At 29.2% G+C, this 19,531-nt stretch overlaps 1 protein-coding gene across 1 annotated transcript in view; it reads left to right on the top strand.

Moving 5' to 3' along the window:
* The first annotated feature begins 9,290 nt into the window (after nt 1-9,290).
* LOC123298891 (hemicentin-2-like) overlaps nt 9,291-19,531 on the top strand; it is an 85,179-nt gene continuing 74,938 nt past the window's right edge. The window contains exon 1 of the mRNA XM_044880989.1: nt 9,291-9,294. Within this exon, the coding sequence (XP_044736924.1) occupies nt 9,291-9,294 (4 nt within the window). The remainder of the gene's footprint in view (nt 9,295-19,531) is intronic.

The following is a 19,531-nucleotide window of genomic DNA, read 5'->3' on the forward strand; positions in this document are numbered from 1 at the left end:
CTAAAATATATATTTTCAATTTTTATGTTTTAACTTGACAATATAAGACGAAAAGCAAGAATAAAACTTTTCGATATCTGGAGTAATTTTCAAAATATTGCAAATTAATAATTTTGTTTGATTATTTAGCTTTCGATATTTCGAAAACCAAGGCAGATATCAAAAAATTTTATTATTATTTTTCGTCTACATTCATAAAGATTTAAAAAAAATGCATTATCAAAGTTGAAAAAAAAATGTACAAATAATTTCAACCCTAAATCTAAAATTGACTCGGTGCTTAAAACTTTTGATTCTCAGGAGAAAACTTTGATAATACTGACGTACAATAAATTTAAAAAGATACATTAATAAAACTATGATTTGATTCAATTTATTAGTGGTTTTCCTGGCATATCCTGTAAATATCAGACTGCATCTTCCCTCGCTCACTGCTTCAATAAGTTCAATAAATCATTCATAAAATCTATATATCCGACATATATTGGTTTATATACATAAATTTCTAATAATTCATATCATAAAAGATGGATGAATTACTTAGTTATGTAAATATTCCAGTTTATTTCAATGGAGATTTCTTGTCTCTCCTTATATTAAATTTGTCATTATTTGTCTGGAAATTGAAGGTTATATTTATCCAAATTTAATACAGTGTAAATTTCCGGTTGAATAGAATATTGTGTTACTTATTAATGAAAAGTTCCTCGTTTATATCTGCTTTTAAATTATTGCCATCAAATCTTTTTTCAAGCTTTTCATGATCATATAACCGTAAAAAAATGATTAAAAAACAGAACCTGGTGCCCAATTCTGTCGCGATATTCGTGTTCAGCGACCCAAAAAAACCTCCGAGTAACGAGTTTGGACCGATTATATAACGAATTTCTCGAAAATTCCGAGGAGATGTTGGGGATACCGTTTATCCTTGGCACCAGCTACATAAAAATTGCAAATTTTAAATTTCTTATAAATCAATTTATGTCAAAATATCCTGACGCTCGAACGAATCGAATTCAGAAAACAGCATTCAAATCCGCCTTACTGTTCAAAATTTTCGAACTTTGACTGTTTTTAGTGTATCGTTTCCGCGACTAGAAGGTAGACATTTATGAATAACCTAATCCAAAAAATGTTTTTCTCAGGAATGGCAGTAGGTACCATATTTTACAACTAAGTACTTTTGAATTAATATAGTACTTTTGAATTTGAATTAATATAGGCTATACATATTACATATAAGTTATAACTTTTCCCATTTTGTAGGAACCAGAGCGAAATAATGTATGCAACTGCATCAACTATTTTAAGAGCTATTAATATATTATTTAGCTGCTAAAATTTGCACCCAAAAATAAATTCAATATTTTCGAACTTCACATGTTCATTATTTGATAATTCCTCTGTGAATCAATTCACAATGATTTGTTACGACGCAGCTTTGACCTACGTTAAAGCTAAAGTGTTTTAGACAGACCATAAAAATTTTGTCCTATATATATTACGTTTCTGATTAATAAATGATCGTTATATTGAGTTAGGACATATCAAATTAATATTTGAAATTGCCACAAACATCTCGAGAATATATCACCTTGTATTCCTGTGGGTAATAATGAAGTAGGTGCATCTTTTCCTGAGAGAGCTAAAATATTGATCTAGAATATTTCAATCAGGTGAAAATTTTTTATTTAATATTGTAATTGATATCGACGGATAAATTTAATACTTTCCTCTATTATTAAAAATTAATCCAAATAAATAAATTATTTTATTCTCAAATCAGTAAAATACATTTAATTAAATTATTGGAATTTTAGTTAGTTAATAATAATAAATTTTAGGAAAAATGCCATTCGCAGGCATTTTTGTTATTTCATTTAGAGTGTATATATTTATTTATTTATTAGCAATATCATTATTTCATCAATTTTATTTTACATTAATTAAATAAATAATTGCTTCAATAAAATAATTATTGAGAATAAATTTCATAATTTCTAGGAATATAAAAATAAAGTTATTGTTTTGATAACTGGTAAATGCCTCCGGATAGAAACTGTTAAAGAAATTGACATTTATCTTTCCAAAAATCGTGGTGTTAAAAAATCCGGTCAGTAAAATTGAAGCAACACAGCTTCAAAATAATTAAGCCAAACATATTTTGAAAACAATTTATAACATGTTGATAGAAAAAGATAAGATACGCGAATTATGTATCTTAAAAATCACTATAATAAAAGAAAATAGAATATGCGAGTTCAGGAAATTGTTTGAAGGCGAACAAGAATGTTTGGGTACTTTTTGAGCAATTAATGATTTGAAATTTTTCCAACTCTTACTTTTAAGTTTGTCTCGTTGCTTACTGACATTTAGCGATTGGCGGACTAACTTCTGAGATATTCACTGAAATTTTTCCGGGATGTCCCCCTTTGTAGCCGATCTTCGACTATATCTCAAAAACTACAAATACAATGCTCAAAATAACTCGTTTTTTTTGTACTTTTTAGGTCGAAATTACTCTAGAAAATGATTTTAAATAAAATAGGGGACAAAAACAATTTTCATTTTGCATTTGCAAAATACGAATTTTTATCTGCCATAAATAATAGAGAAATACTCAAATATGGTTCTTTTTGCGATTGAATGAGAAGGTTCTGAGATATTTACTCAAATAATAACTCCAAGAAATCACCCAGCGATACAGTCTTGGTCGATAACCTTATTATCCATATTTATTTGCCAAATTAATCTAGTAAATGACTTTAAACCAAAAAGTGATCAAGAGTGATTTTTTCCAATTTTACTTAAGGGGAAATTTCTTTGGGAAAAATCGATAAAAGTACCAAATAAATCGATAAAAGTTCTTTTTTAGATATTGCCTAAAACCTTATACAAAAGATATTTATTTTGGAGTGAACTCGAATGAAGAGACGAGGCAAGTAAATGACGGGTTTTTTCCGGTTTCCACTTATTTTTACCGACACAGACTACCTTATCGTGAGTATCCCCAGCATTTGAGATATTTTCCACTTGAAATCGTTCTAGATTGGCCTAAATTGTTTATCGAGCCAAGAGCACTCACTAATGATATAAAAAGTGAAAACATGAAAATTTATGAAATAAAACATTAAAGTAAATGACATACAAAAGGTTAAATATATCCTCATATTCTCTATTTTCCTTGAGTAATAATAATCACCTTCACTTAACTAAAACAAGCAGAAAAAGTAACACCTATAATATACATTATAAAAGTCAGTATTAAATAGTGTGACACAATGTGACATGAATGACACCACACACACACACATACTATCATTATCGTCACATTTTACCATAATTTATCAATTTATATAGATGGTGAGAAAAGAAGGTGAGAGAGAAGAGAGGAAAAACTTTTCTTCTCTGCATTAATTCATTTTCCGATATTAATATTTATATCATAAATGTTACTACAAATTACGATATATAATATATAACAAGACATAGGTCGGTTTGGTATAATGGACCATTTGGTGTCGATCATAGTAAATCCTTCCAAAATAACACAGGATATTCAATTAGAAGTTTGGTCAGATGGAAAAGCTCGGTTGGAAAAGCTAAGAATCACTTGTAAATCTGTGGTGCTTGAATGAGAAACACTATAAATCTTCTTAAGACCATCGCATTTCATTCCTCTGAATTCTGAGTCTTGGAATGATTTTTGTTTTTGCTGTTAAAACTGTGTTTTTCTTCCATCCTGTGGGTCTCACCTTTTTTTCCTCCAAGATTTTGTCTCCGATTGTATAGTAACCACTTCCAATAACACACAAATTTTCTTCTATTTCCACTTCCAATAACACACAAGCAACTTCTATTTCAAAAGAACTCTCTCAGGCTGAAGGGTTTGGTTGGCAAAGCTGACAGTCCATCGGAGGTCTGAATCTATTAACCTATTTCAAATCTTCTTTAAACCTACGCATGTCACCTCTCGAAAGGCTTAATCTTGGAGCACTTTTTACTGCCATTTTTTTTACGCACCTCTTAAGTTTCAGGACTATCTCCGACGATACCTGAGCTGTGTTTTTCCTCAATCCTGTGGTTCCCTCTGTGATAAGGCTAATAACGGTAGGGCTCTTTCTTTTTATCTTTCGGTTCATTTTCCTCTAAGATAAAGTTTCCAAATGTTTTTATCAGGGTACATCCCGATTTTATCATATATGGTTGTAGACATTCCATCAAGTTTCGAAAATTTAAGTAATTCGTAAGAAATAGTCCAAATGCACACTTTCGAAATCAAAATTAGCATTTTCAAATGCGAATTACTTTGTAGGTATTGACTAATCGAAGAAATTTTTTAGAACATCCTAAGCACAATATAAAAATTTCAGCTTGATATCTTTTTTCGTTTTTGAGTAATCGTGTTGTCAGACAGACAGACAAACGGACGGAAGAACGGACAGGCAAACAAACTGACAACCGGAAATACATTATATGAACACCTATACCAAGATTTTGCTCGTGTCATCAATATTTTTAAGCGTTACAAACTTGGAATTTAACTTAGTTTAAAAAGCTACGTTCCATTCCTGGACTGCGAGTACGAAAACAGGATATAAAGGTTTCCAAATCGTTTTGCTCAAAAACCTATAGGTTTATTCAAAAATGAAATTTTTTCAAGACAAATCACAGTCCCGAGAGTCTAGGTCTTCAGGAACTGTGCTGCCACCTTTCAATCATACTAATACCAAATCCCTTTAAGACTGTCAATTCTTCATAGTTACCAAAATTCAAAATTGGTTGTCATTTTTATTAACTTCTGTACTTCCCCCAAAAAACCATAAAATTAGCTAGAACTAGAATTTTGGGGGAGTTAACTACAACCAGCTCTCTTTTACGATAACGCTTTTGGTCGTTTAGTTAGTTAACTTAAACAGAGAGCTTTGTGAGGAGCTTGTATGCTTGTGTATGTATATGTGTGTCGTTAGTTTATTCGAACAACAACACTTCGTTCGTTCATCGATGAAATCAAACGTTCTAGCCCATACATACACAAATACAATATTATAACGTGTTCTGACTTGAATATTATCGATATATAGAATAAATTTTCATCAACATTAGATATATATATTTACTATGAAAGTCGAAGGGGTGAATGGGTATACTTTGTGTATGTGTCGTTCTTTATTTCATTCTATCAATCTATCTTCTTTTATTATAGTGACTTGGAAAACTGTGTTTTGTAGATGTGTGCCAATGTAAATAAATTTTATACAAAGATATAAATATTGTATGATCTATTTTACTTGATAACAAAAAACACAGGGTTTACAGACCAGCTAACAAAATTTTCAAATGTTTTATAAACCAATGATTGAGGTCACTTAAGCTACCTGAGCCATTTCATCAGACCCCTGTAAAATTTATAGATAAATTTTTGATAATTATTACTCGCTATTCTTTTCTATAAACAAAAATTGTTGCAAACGTCGTTTCCGAACAACTCGTGGTTAAGTTTAAAGCTAGTTAGAATTGGGCGTAGCAAGCAAAAGCAGCCGATGGAGCTTTGAAGGTTGAGATACAGCTTTCTCTTCCCAGACACTCCATCATCAAAAAAATCAAATCGGAAACTTGGGCTCTCATAGCAAAAGTAAATTTATAGACGAAAATTGTGAGTTTTTTGTTAACAGAAGCATCTAAAATAATTGCGAAAATAATAAGGAAAAGTCGAGAAATAACATTTACTTACCAGCCCCTACACCAAATTTCAAATTTCATTTTGTGACGACATTCACTTCATCAGCACAAATTTTTTTCTGAAATTTTAACTAAAATCACTGGAAGGTTTTATAAACCCCAAAGTATATCTTATCTACAAAAAAGAGCCATATCTCAGGTGCATTTTGATACCAAGCCTGATTTTTTTGCTAACGGACTTTTCAAAATGTATGCATTGTTTTCCATAGGAAACAGAATATATTTGAAAACCGTCATTTTCAAAAAAAAGTCCCCAAAACATCCTTTATATTTTTCTTTGGCCCAAAGAGTATATGTGTACTCCCGTGAATTGCTAAGGTCCAAGCTACAGTTTGATACCAATTTCAAAAATTGTCATTCAGTTAAGATAACTGATACAGCTCTATATATTTCTGATTTCTGATGGCTGTGGTATTCATGATAGGATATATTAACAATGAACACTAAACGTTTTGATTACAGAAAACTTCCGAACTTGCAAGCGATTATTTCTTTTTAACCGACTTCAAACCAAAAAAAGGAGGTTCTCAATTCGACTGTATTTTTTTTTTTTTTTTAAATGTTTGTTACCTCAGAACTTTTGACTGGGTGAACCGATTTTGATGATTCTTTATCCATTTGAAAGCTGGTGCTTCTCGTGTGGTCCCATTTCATTTTAATCTAGTTCTGACACCGACATCCATGAGAAAACCATAAAAGACTTAAATTTGCATTCATTATGCACGATAAGAGGACGAATAACTAAATATCACGTCAACCGATTTCGATGATTCTTCATCTATTTGAAAGCTGGTGCTTCCTGTGTGGTCCCATTTCATTTTGGTCTAGTTCTGACAACGCCATCTATGAGAAAACCATAAAAGTCTTAAATTTGCATTCTTTATGCACGACAAGAGAACGAATAACTCAATATCACGTCAACCGATTTCGATGATTCTTTTTTAGTGAAAAATTAGTTAGTGTACTTCAGATTCACTAAAAATCACGAAATAAAAAAAAACTTTTAACAAAAAGAAAACCGACTTCAAAAGAAAATCTTTTCCAAAACAATTTAATATGCACTAAAAAGTAAAAAAATAATGATAATATAATGTAGTAAAAATTATTGTTTTTTTTTTGAGTCGGTGTCAGCCAAGCTAATGTAGCAAACTGTCCTGTCAGAGTTGTTTCCTTGGCTGACACCGACTCCAAAAAAAAACAATAATTTTTACTACATTATATTATCATTATTTTTTTACTTTTTAGTGCATATTAAATTGTTTTGGAAAAGATTTTCTTTTGAAGTCGGTTTTCTTTTTGTTAAAAGTTTTTTTTTAATGCTAGTATTAGTTTCAATAAACCAAAAATAAGCTATTTGTATTCTGATTATACTATGGATTTACTACCTTTACAAAAGATTTATAGGATATAATAGATCATTCAATATAACGTAAATATTACTGTAAATATACCTTATAATATATAAAATAATATATAATGGTGACTGTATATATATTTATAAAAGAAAAGTATGTTTCAAAAAATATATAATAATTTATTTGTTACTGTAACAATTGAAAAACGTGTCAAGAAATATAAAATAAAGAGGCAAAAAAAAAGTTTTACATTTTACTGGTACATACAAAAACATTATATTTATATATTATATTATATTTATATTTATATATTATATTATATGAAATATTATATAACTTTAGGTGTTACACTTATTTCTTTAAATAGTGGGACGATATCAAAATTATAATTATACCATGCATATATGTAATATGCAAAGTATACTAAAATTAGTCCCAAGTTTGTAACGCTTAAAAATATTGATGCCACGCACAAAATTTTGGTATAGGTGTTCATAGAATCACCTAATTAGTCCATTTCCGGTTGTCCGTTCGTCTGTGGACACGATAACTCAAAAACGAAAAATGATATCGAGCTGAAATTTTTACAGCGTACTCAGGACGTAAAAAGTTAGGTCAAGTTCGTAAATGAGCATCATAGGTCAATTGGGTCTTGGGTCCGTAGGATCCATCTTGTAAACCGTTAGTGATAGAACAAAAGTTTAAATATAAAAAATGTTCCTTATCAAAAAATAAACAACTTTTGCTTGAAACCTTTTTTCGTAAACATCACTGTTTACCCGTGAGGGCGCCATTAGGCGGAAATTTTATAGTACTTGAATATCAGTTATGTATGTGACACATGTATGTATGCGTTATGTGATAAAGAAATCAACACTGACTATGCATGGTATTTCAACAATTAATTCAGTCAATTGTTTGTTTTCACTTGTTTTTTGATTGAGTTTAATTTGGAACGGTGGAATCATAGTAATTCAAGCGATTTTTTTTTAATTATTGAGAAAATTAACAAAACGAGTTTTTAGTTATGATTTTTACAGTTTCATATTTGGAGAAATAAATATAAAACATTTATGAATTTTTACCCATTAAATTTAATCTCTTGAGAATAAACGAAAAATTTTGAGATAAAATAAAAAAACCAATTGTAGTCATACGCCAATAATAAAATTATTTTTTATTATTTTAATTATATATTGTAATATAGTATGTACTACCAAAAACCTAATACAAATTCAATTAATTCTTGGAATGTTGGTAAAACAGTATTCAAAACAATTATTTTCTTTTTTATACCATGTATATATGAAATATATACATAGTATTATAAGTTTAGTCCCAAGTTTGTAACGCCTAAAAATATTGATGCTACAAAAAAAAAATTGGTATAGGTGTTCATAAAATCACCTAATTAATCCATTTCCGGTTGTCCGTCCGCCCGTCCGTCCGTCCGTCCGTCTGTGGTCACGATTACTCAAAAACGAAAAGAGATATCAAGCTGAAATTTTTACAGCGTACTCAGGACGTAAAAAGTGAGGTCAAGTTCGTAAATGAGCATCATAGGTCAATTAAGACTTGGGTCCGTAGGACCCATCTTGTAAACCGTTAGAGATAGAACAAAAGTTTAAATGTAAAAAATGTTCCTTATCAAAAATTAAACAACTTTAGTTTGAAACATTTTTCCGTAAACATCACTGTTTACCCGTGAGGGCGACAATTAGGGCGGAAATTTTATAATATGTACTATACTTGATTATCAGTTATGTATGTGTCACATGTTGGTATATGTAATGTGATAAAGAAATCAACACTGACTATACATGGTATTTCAACAATTAACTTAGTCAATTGTTTGTTTTCACTTGTTACCCATTAAAAAATGAATTGTTTTTTAAAAGGTGCTTGGATTTTGTAGTTTGTAGGAAAATGACACTTAGATCATTAAGGTTTTACTGTAGTCAGTTTGAATTTTCAATAGAAATAGTGATCGAAAACTGAAAAGACATTTCTTAAACCCTTCTGCGATATTTTAAGTGTTAAGAAAAGATTTTGTTTTATTTCAGGAAAAAATCTAAACCATTAAAGAGCTACATGGGCTTTTCATTAAAACTATAATTAGGAAATATTCGAATTTCTTTATTTAAAACATATTAGAATATTGGATAAAGTTTTGGGTACTGAAAATATTTTAAAATGGGTGAGTCAAAGCAAATCAAGGCACTGAATCAGTCAATGAATGAATAATTGAGTCATAATTCGACAAGAATGAAAGTCAGAAAAATGAGAGAAAAAGTTTTAAAAGATATGTTTTCATTTTCTATCGTTAAATCGAATTCTATTTTATCTATAATCCATTTGACAAATTATTAGAATTATTTAAAAAAAAAGGCCTAGGTCGATTTATCTTTTAAAATTTATAACCATTTCAACTTTATTAAGAACTTATATTAACGAAAATTGCATTCAAAAATTTTTTTTTGTACAACATTTCACCTTAAGGGCTTTAGAAAAGACACACCAAAAAAAAGATACAAAAGTTTCCTACTTTTGCCAAACACTAATTCATTTTTGTATAAAACTATATGAAATATTATCTAAAAAGCTTCTTAATAATTCTTAATACATTGCCATAAAAATAAGCCATGGGTGGATGTGACTTTTAGCAAACAAAACAGTAACTATCGTTTGAATAACTGGGAGATAGCATCATAAATAATTGGGAGATAGCATCATCCATCTAAATCCTCCGATCCTTCCAAAAAATTTCTAGCATTCCAAAAAAGTTTCTAAGGTATATAAGTTTAGTCTCAAATTTGTAACGCTTAAAAATATTGATGCTAGGTACAAAATTTTAGTATAAAATCACCTAATAAGTCCATTTCCGGCTGTCCGTTTGTCTGCCCGTCTGTCGCCACAAAAATCAAAAACGAAAAGAGATATCAAGCTGAAATTTCTGTTGGGTGCTAAGGACGTGGAAATTGAGGTCGAGTTAGTAAATGGGCAACATAGATTAATTGGGGTTTGGGTCCGTAGGACTCATCTTGTAAGCCGTTAGAGATGAAAGAAAAGTTTAAATGTAAAAAATGTTCCTTATAAAAAAATAAACAACTTTTGTTTAGAAGATTTTTTCGTTAATATCACTGTTTTCTCGTGAGGGCGCAAATTTTGCGCAAATTATATAAAAGGTTTTATATGGGAATGTCAGTTATATGCGTGTGACATGTATGTATGTGTGGCTATCTAAGAGGGCCTATCTTCTTAGAGGGCCTGACTTACATGACGTAAAAATAACGATTGCGTAATCACCACTGTCTACGCATGGTAATGTTCTTTTTTAAGTTTCGATATTCAGGTTAACAACAATAACTTTCTACCAAAAAAAGTAAAATTGCTCGAATGCTTGTGAAACAAAAAAAAAGAAAATAACAAAATGAAAAAAGTTTAAATATTATTTGAATATGTCATTTTTAAGTAGGTATTACTAGAGTATAATTTTCTTCAACATGATTGTGGGTGTGAGGTTTGTGAAACATTGCTAAAACATTGTATGAGGAGCTAGCTATTGTAAGTAAGTTAGAGCTTTAATGCTTTATACTATCTATCTATGTATGTATGTATGTATGTATGACATATACAATACCACGCTGTACCTCATTAGCTTAATTGCCTTGAAGCTTTAACATTACTTATTACTAAATTGTACCGTATACAGACAGAATGATCCAAGTTATAACATCAGAGATGAAAATGATGAAAATATTTTCAAATAAAAGCTTTTCTTTTTACTTCAAAGAACAAACATCATCTACAAAAATACGTGGGACGTTTAAAAACGTAAAAAAAGTTGATCCCACGTCAGCCATGAACACGTCTCATAACAAGTGAAATTCACAAAATTAAAAAAACCACCGACAAATGCGAATTATTCCTTGTAAAGCGATTTTTGTAAACTTTGATATAAAATGTTCTCAATTGAGTTGATTCGACCGTTTAGGGGCTACGATGTCACTAAGAAACACACAGACGCACAAATAAACACTTTAAATTTATAACACTCCTTCTTAAATCAATATCAAAGTGATGGTCAAGGACATCAGATGAAATGAAAAGGATACATAGAGAGCTATCATTTTTTGGGAAAAACTTTTGGAAATATTTTAATTGAATTTAAAATTTATGAGTTGACTTTGTTCTTTTGAATTATTGTTTTAAATTACCTAATTATTTTACCATTTCACTTTTCGAAATGAATTGAACCAGGTTTATTTGACCATTCATTTCCATAGTAATTATTTATATGTCATGCCTTTTCCAAACTGAATCGATTTTGAAGATCATCGCCAATTTTTTAGTTTTTTCGGGTACGGAAACCTAAGCACTTGAAACATAGCTAGGAACACTTAGCGTTAAATTACACCTTTCAAATGAGACCAAAACAATTAAAATCGGTTCATTCGTTCAGGCGCTACGATGCTACAGACAGACAAACACACAGACGCACACACATAGCGGTCAAACTTATAACACCTCCTTTTGTTAGTTTGGGGGCTAAAAATGAGCTGATATATTATTTTGAGTTGGATCTTTTCAAAAAATCACTCTTTATATATTCATGATAGTATGTGTAAAATATGTGTTTTATACAGTACAGAGACAAAAACTTTATTATTATTATTACATGGGAATGATGGATATTGTAACAGAATACATAGTGGTTTTTCCATTCCTGATCCATTCACACCCCCGCCCCTCATACTCGTCGACCTTTCTCACCCAACCTTACTCTATATATTTAGACATACACACATACATACATACAAAGTCTATGTAATAATAACATTGAAAATATGTCAACTTACTTAAACCATCTATTTTGTGATATTATATCCTGCTATCGTTTGTTAGTATAAACGAAAAACTAACTCTCATCATTATGCTTCATTAGGGCACATAAGGATTGATGAAAAGGACTAAAACCCGTTAATAATCTTTTATAATATCCTATCTTTAAGGAACGAATGGTATGGTATTATTATTATTATTATTATCAAAATGTATTTAGTAAAAAAATTCTAACTTTACAATATTTTAAAATTTATCGTTTTTTTTTTTTGCTTCGTCTTTTTTACATGGCCCAGGTAATTAGTTTTTGAAAATTTCGTATAGATATTTTGATTATATTTGCTTTCATCTTTTGACATAGGGCATTCCACGACATACAATTTTGAGATGAATGGAATAAAAGACAAAAATTAAACTTTTAAAAAACAATTATTATAAAACTGCAAATATTTTCTAGGGCTAAAAACAAATATATTTCGTACAAAAGCGCAGAAAATCCGGAAATATATTTCAAAGTTAAAAATTTACATTTTTATCTTCTAATAAAGTATAACTATATAGTTTTAACGTTATTTTCGAGCCTTTATACAAGAGATTAAGTGTTTTAAGCTGAATGTAAACTTACAGTATTGTAAAAAAGTTTTGGTTTATTACATGGTACATACATATAAACAAATACATGCTTTGTAGTCAAGTAATGAGTTATTTTTTGCTTTACAATACCACGAAACTACAAAAATATATGATATATTGTGTGCAAGTGATGCATATAAATTTGATAATATAGATATCGCTCTTCAGTCATCAATACTCTCATCAAAACTATAGTCGTCTCTGTTCATCAAATGATGGATTTCAATGAACTCCTAATTAAATTATTAAAATTTGTTTTTTATATCATCGGCAACCTTATACTTTTATGTTATTATTATAAACTATAAGATTGTATAAATATTTTAGATAGTTTTTTATCACACTCTCTAGATTTTTTGATATAGAAATATCAAATTGAAAAGGATAATCTAAATGATTCATCATTTTTTTAGCCAACTTTTAACTATAAAATAATAATAAAGCCCGATAACCTAGGAATTTTTTGTGATTTTTGGAAACTTTGTTAATCAAAAAATGTATTTATAAAGTTTTATTGAAATCCCTAGTATTATTCAATCCTTGTATATCTTATATATATATATATATATTTTTTGTAATAACTTGTGAAAAAGGCCGTGTAATTATAGATTCAAAATCCATGATGCATCAAATAATTATATCAGATCAAGTATCATAAACGCATCCCCCAACAGAGGTGGATTTAGTTGATAATAATCGCTTTATTTCATAAATAAAAACAAACAAAAATACAACATTAAACATCATTGTAAAAAAAGTTTTAACAAAAAATGTCAAAATGTCATTTTGTACTTACTCGTGTATTTTAAAATGTGCTCTGCTATAATAGCTATGATATTGTTTCGTTGTATTATTATCTTTCGTTCCGTCACCTAAAGGCTTATTTATTTTATATTCCTATTAAAATTGATGAATGAACACACCACCACCAATGCCAAGCCAATGCGTTCGTTGTATGTATTTATTTATTATTTTGTAAAAAGATAAAATTTTTTAATCATATTGAACTAATATTCAAACCATTTTCTATAGACAAGATTAAGGTACAATAATATAATGAGGTTTGTACACTGATGGGCAAAAAAAACACATCACAAAATATACCAAAATAATTGTTACTTTATATTATCTAACTTTGTCTAAAACCGTCTAGTAACTGAGCTTGTTAAGGCGTCTTAACTTCCTTTGACTGCTGGTTGAGGATTGCGGGTTTGATTCCATACAGCGACTGTATGAACAATGCAGAGTTTCGGAGATATCGCAATGTTTGGTTGGATTTTAGTCCGTATCTCAAAAACTATTCAATCAGTCATGAAATGCAATCGATTTTTGTACTTTTTGGGTTAAAATTACCTTATATACTGAGTTATATCGAAATTGCAGATTAAAAAAATTTCTCGATTTTTTGCATTTTTTTTAAGTGGTACCCCTTTGAAGGGGTATTACTGAACTTAACAAAAGTATATGCTTAAAATATACTAAAAACTGTCTTTGTAATTATTAAAAAAATGTATCATCATCTCTTGGTTTCGTCTCGATTTCTTTGACTGCAAGTATACATTTTAGGTATAATGAATATGCCCTAAAGCTGTAATAAAACTTTGAAAAATTTAATTTTGTTGGGTTTTTAGTTTGAATGAAATTTATGGATAGGTTGTTTGTTGTATTGTCTTTTTCCCTAAAAATTAATTAATTAATATTTAATGAAATTAGTTTTGCAAGAGCTTCGCTAAATATTTTTCATAAAGTAATTGAGGACAATATTTTAAAATAAATCATAAAGGAAAAATAATACATTTACCTTATTTAAACATTTTTCAAATAAGCTGTTATGCAGGGCTGTCCATTAAGATGTTACCACTTAAATGAGAGAGACATATTATCCTAAAATATGTTCATTGTATAACTCATGTATCTTTTTTTTTTGTAATACAAGTCTCCCCCATTTAGGTGGTAACATCTTTTTGGACAAAATGTATTCCATTTACGAGGTAAAATTATTATATAATATAACATATATAATATAACATACTGAACAACTCTGTACCTTTGATTTTATTTTAAACCAAATTTTGAAATCATTTGCAAAAATTTATGATTTTAATGTACATTTTTATAATAGATTTTACGAAATAATAAAAATACGAAAGGCTAATTTTCTTTTATGGTCTCTACTACTTTTTTGAATCACATGGTATATTCTTGAGCTTTAGTGAAATAACATCATAAATTGGATATTGAGAGATAGATTTATCGACATCTATACTAACGTCATCTATATACAAGCAGATTGCCTTAATATATTGCACCGTGTTGAGATCTAATGATCATATCTAAAATATTGCATTTAATATAAGCTGATTCGAAAATCATTACTTGTTTTATTAAAACGGTAAAACAATATCATCCCACTCCACTCTTTACGCATACATGCGCTTAATCGGTGTAAACGCAACGGTATGGATCCGTAAGCAGTCATACCACCATCTTGTCAGGAATGAACGAGACTTTATTGAAGCAACAAGTTACTGTATAGGCTTTTCGCCCTAAGAAACGGTAATTTTTGGATTCTTGAGACGAAAAATTATAAACCTATGCAATAACTTGTTGCTTCAACAATTTCTCAGAAGAAGACCCAAATTCAGTAGTTACAATTTCGACTACCATATGGAAATGCTTGTACTTACCATTTTTTAAGGCCAATAAAATATTCAAATTCAAATCAGATAAATCCCGCCAACTGGCGATAAAAATTTGTACTATTAAACAGGAAGTGGGCCGCTTTTTCAGTAGTTCCAATTTAGACCAACAGATTACTTACCATTTATCAATAATAAATCGTGTGCAATACATTAGATGAGTTTTTTATTTACATTCAAAGAAATTTTTTTATTTAATAGGTTTTTATTTTATATTTTTTTATAGAATAGGCCATATTATACCATTACGGAATAATAAAGCCCAAAAAAGGCTTTTAAGAAATATTTCTAAAAGTTTTAGCTATTGCTGTTATTGTAGTCCTATTTCCAGTTTTCCCAATAATAAAACATCTGTTTGCATAAGATTCGAACGTTAAAGCCATTTCATTGACTTAATATTATATTGAGTTTGACTTTCAAACTTTTCTAACGTATATAATCAATATTAATGTGAATATATTCAAGAAAAACGTACAAAAATTTAGATTCTCATAAACGTCCAAAAGTTTTGGATCTCTTGTACAATAGAAACTACTAGAAATATCATGTCGAGTAAAATTAATTCGTTTGCTGATGAAAACTCACGTTGAGAGCTATACGGAAGGATATTGTATAGATCTGTATAGAAATAATATTAAGTGTTTTACCTACTAAAGTGTGTTCGTTATATTGTTCAATCAAGAAACGTAAACGAATCAAATCTTCAATCTTATATGATTTAAGGTAGTATGAGCGCCAAGTCAAGTTTATACTTGTGGTTGAAATTATTTGTACTTTATTTTTAACTTTGGTGATAAATTTTGTTATAACTTAAAATAATATTAAAATTTTTCGATATCTGCCTTGATTTTCAAAATTACTCTAAATTTTATTCTTAATTTTCATTTTATATTGTCAAGTTATATAACATAATTCACCATCAAAATTGAAAATTTATACTGTTTTTTAATTTGTTTCCCCACTGTCGGGCTCATAAATCCTTAATTAGTCAAACACAACAGGGTTTTTTTTCGTTTTCAATAATTTATTAAGGTTTTGACTAATTTAAATAGTTTTTTTTAATTTCTACCTACTATTATTAATTATTGTAATTGTTGTTTACATTTAATCATGCACACGATATTTACATTCGATTATATTTGATGTAATATGATACATACAGGCGTAAACTAAATAATGACAAATATCTTGTCTAGTAATCTTAATTAAAGAGAATTGAAAAAAATACACTCGAACCAGGACTGGAACCCGGACTTCTTGGATACATGTCATTTCTACCTACTAGTTTTGGAAAAATCTATGAAAACATATTATCCGTGTACCCATAAGACCATAATGTTAAATATGCCTACTTTTACAGTCATTTATTTATTTAAATAGTCGAGTAACGTCCCTTAAAATTTTTCTCAATTGATTTAATTCAAAAAAGAAATCAAATCTTTTATCCAACACTGTTCTGGCGGTCGTACATCCTTAAAGAAAAAAACTTCACCGTATAAACTCATTACAATCATCATAATTCTGATTTTAAGTTCTATAATTGGCTCATTAAAATATTTATATGTATAAATTTACCTAAGAGAAAATTTCAAGAGAAATACTTAAGTAGAACCGTTGTTCTCCTACGCGATAAAAAGCTTGTAAATCTGCCCACTTTTTATCTCGGAGCTATCACAGGATGTTTAATATTATTTATTTTTTTACAGGTCTTATTCACTGATGTCAAAATTCTTACCAAAAATTGTATAGAAAAAAGGAAATATACTAATATTTTCTTGATAGAAAATTCTAGTTTTACCTCGAAAATGATTTTTTTTTTAATTTGCGTAATCTTCTTTTTCCAATATCATTTTAAATATATAAATGTGCAAATTGCACGTGTGCGTATAATGAATAGCTTGAGTTTTCTGCGATTAAACTTTTGATCTCTCAAGGAACGTCTTACTTTGAAGGCTCATATAGTAAAAAATATATGTAGAAAATATTGATGTGTTTAAAAAATAATTGTATACAATAAAAACATGAGTTTTAGCCGAGAAATAATCAGTCTAACCTCTGAAGGTTATATCCACAACGGTACAATACATCTGGCCTATAAATGGGAAAAAAAGACCGTTAAAAAAGAATGGCTTTCATCCATTTTTCAATAAATTTAAATATACATTATGCTTACTATAAAATACGAATATTCTCAAGTAGTAAAAAGTTTTATAAAATACGATCATTAATATCACTTACTACTCGAACATACCATAAATTATTCACATTTCCCACCCAAAAGTTAAAACAACATTTCCATCAAAGCAATCCCTCTTTCTCATTTGCACAATCATAGAGACCGTGAGCCGTGACCGTGATTATTGAATCGAAATTTGTATGATTGTTTTTGTGTTTACCATTTGGGGGATTAACAAATGTACGTTGAGTCTTAGAGAAAAATGTGGTTTTAACTTTGACTCGAGTATCAAATGTCTAGAAAGAGAGTTCTAAGGTTTTTAAGATTTGATTTTCGTACTTCGGAAAATCGATTTACCTGGCGCTGATGTTAAAAAAAAAGCACAATGCGTAGAAACAAATGGTAGAGTGTTTTCAAGTGTCAAATGCTTAAAAAATAGAAAAGTTACACTTAATTTTTTTTATCGGTTTGATAGTAGCATACTTCTCGCCATTTGCTTCTGCGTTTTTTGTTGTCAATGACTTTTCTTTAAGATTCGCAAAGCTTGACTCTTAACTCGACACTGAAGCCACGATTAACCCGTTAGCACTCACGTTATGAGCATTTTATTCACGATCGATTTAAAACATAAATAACTTTAATTTTGCAAAATTTGTGGTTGAAACTCTATCTTCATATAATTATATCTTCAGAAATTGTGAGAATTTCTCTCGTCACGAGAGTAAAAGTATAAACAAAAAAATATTCACTTCGGAAATTTTCGGTCCTGTTTCATGTTCGTGTGCATGTGCAAAACCCATGATCAAATCTGTCAGCATGCGACTAGAGATTACTAAACGGTTCATAGAAATAATCTTATTCGCACCGTGCGTTAGTTTTATTGGAGGCGTTTTCATGGTAACGATACACTACTTTAATTATAGAATTGTATGGATGCATATATAATTGTATGGATTGCATTTATGACTTACATTGAAAATATAATATTATTGTCTCACCAATGTAAATAAATAATTATGATAATTTACATTTAAAAAATAATATTTGTGCAATTTGTTAATTAGTGTTTTTCAATAATTTTAATTTAACATTTTCTATAAGATTAACATGTAAAGAATTGCAAATTAGTAATAACAGCCTCCTTTATCGCCAAAATTTTTCACTAGAAGCGCTAGCATCGATTTTATTGTCCCTACCATGACTACGCACACAACGAATAAATTTCGCTTTATTATGAGCTTGCGGTCAATTAAAAGAGCTAGTATGTCTGGTATACTTCACATACGGTTGTGGGGTACTTCAATCTTCGTCTCTATATAGCATTATTAATAATACGTCATGGTCAATTACACTGTTCGATCTTAAAACAATCTAAAATTGATATAAAATTGGTTGTTGTAGTATAAGGGTGTATTATATTCCCCTATTCTTCCATATTCCTCCCTCACCCAATTCCCAATTTTCATTTTCCCTCGATTTATACACAATTTCCAACATTATTATAATAAAACTAGTATTTGTGTATAAAAACAAATTTACAACTAATAAATCATTTTCCGAAATTTTAGTTTTCCAATTCGTTGGAATAATTATTATTATTTTCAAATTTGTCGATAAAAAAGTTTTCCATCCCAATATTATTTAAATTAGTTTTTCTCTCTTTTGAATATGTGTATTTTTTGTGTGATTTAAATAAATATTTTTTTATTTAAAGTTTTCTTGTAGTTTAGCGATTGACAATAAAAAAGGAAATTGTGTTTATTATATATGGGGTGTTCCGTAAAAAAGTTCTTGTCAAATCAACTTTTAAAGATATTATTAGGTAAAAAAAGTTAAGAAATTAAAACAGTTAATGAGATTTTCATTTATCTGCAGTTCTATTCTGATATTCTCAAAACCCACAAATTCTGTTTTATTCCTTTGGTTTCATGTATTTCTAGAATCGAATCTTTTCTCAAGGAGGAAAAAGATTCGATTCTAGATTTCTTCCCTCAAGGAGGGAAAAAGACTTGTAAGTTGATCCGGAATACTTCGTTTCGTGCAATCACTCCGAGTTTGCAAAATATTGTAACGAGTCTGGTGGG

The sequence above is a fragment of the Chrysoperla carnea genome, chromosome 4, assembly GCF_905475395.1.
Source record: "Chrysoperla carnea chromosome 4, inChrCarn1.1, whole genome shotgun sequence".
NCBI lineage: Eukaryota > Metazoa > Arthropoda > Insecta > Neuroptera > Chrysopidae > Chrysoperla > Chrysoperla carnea.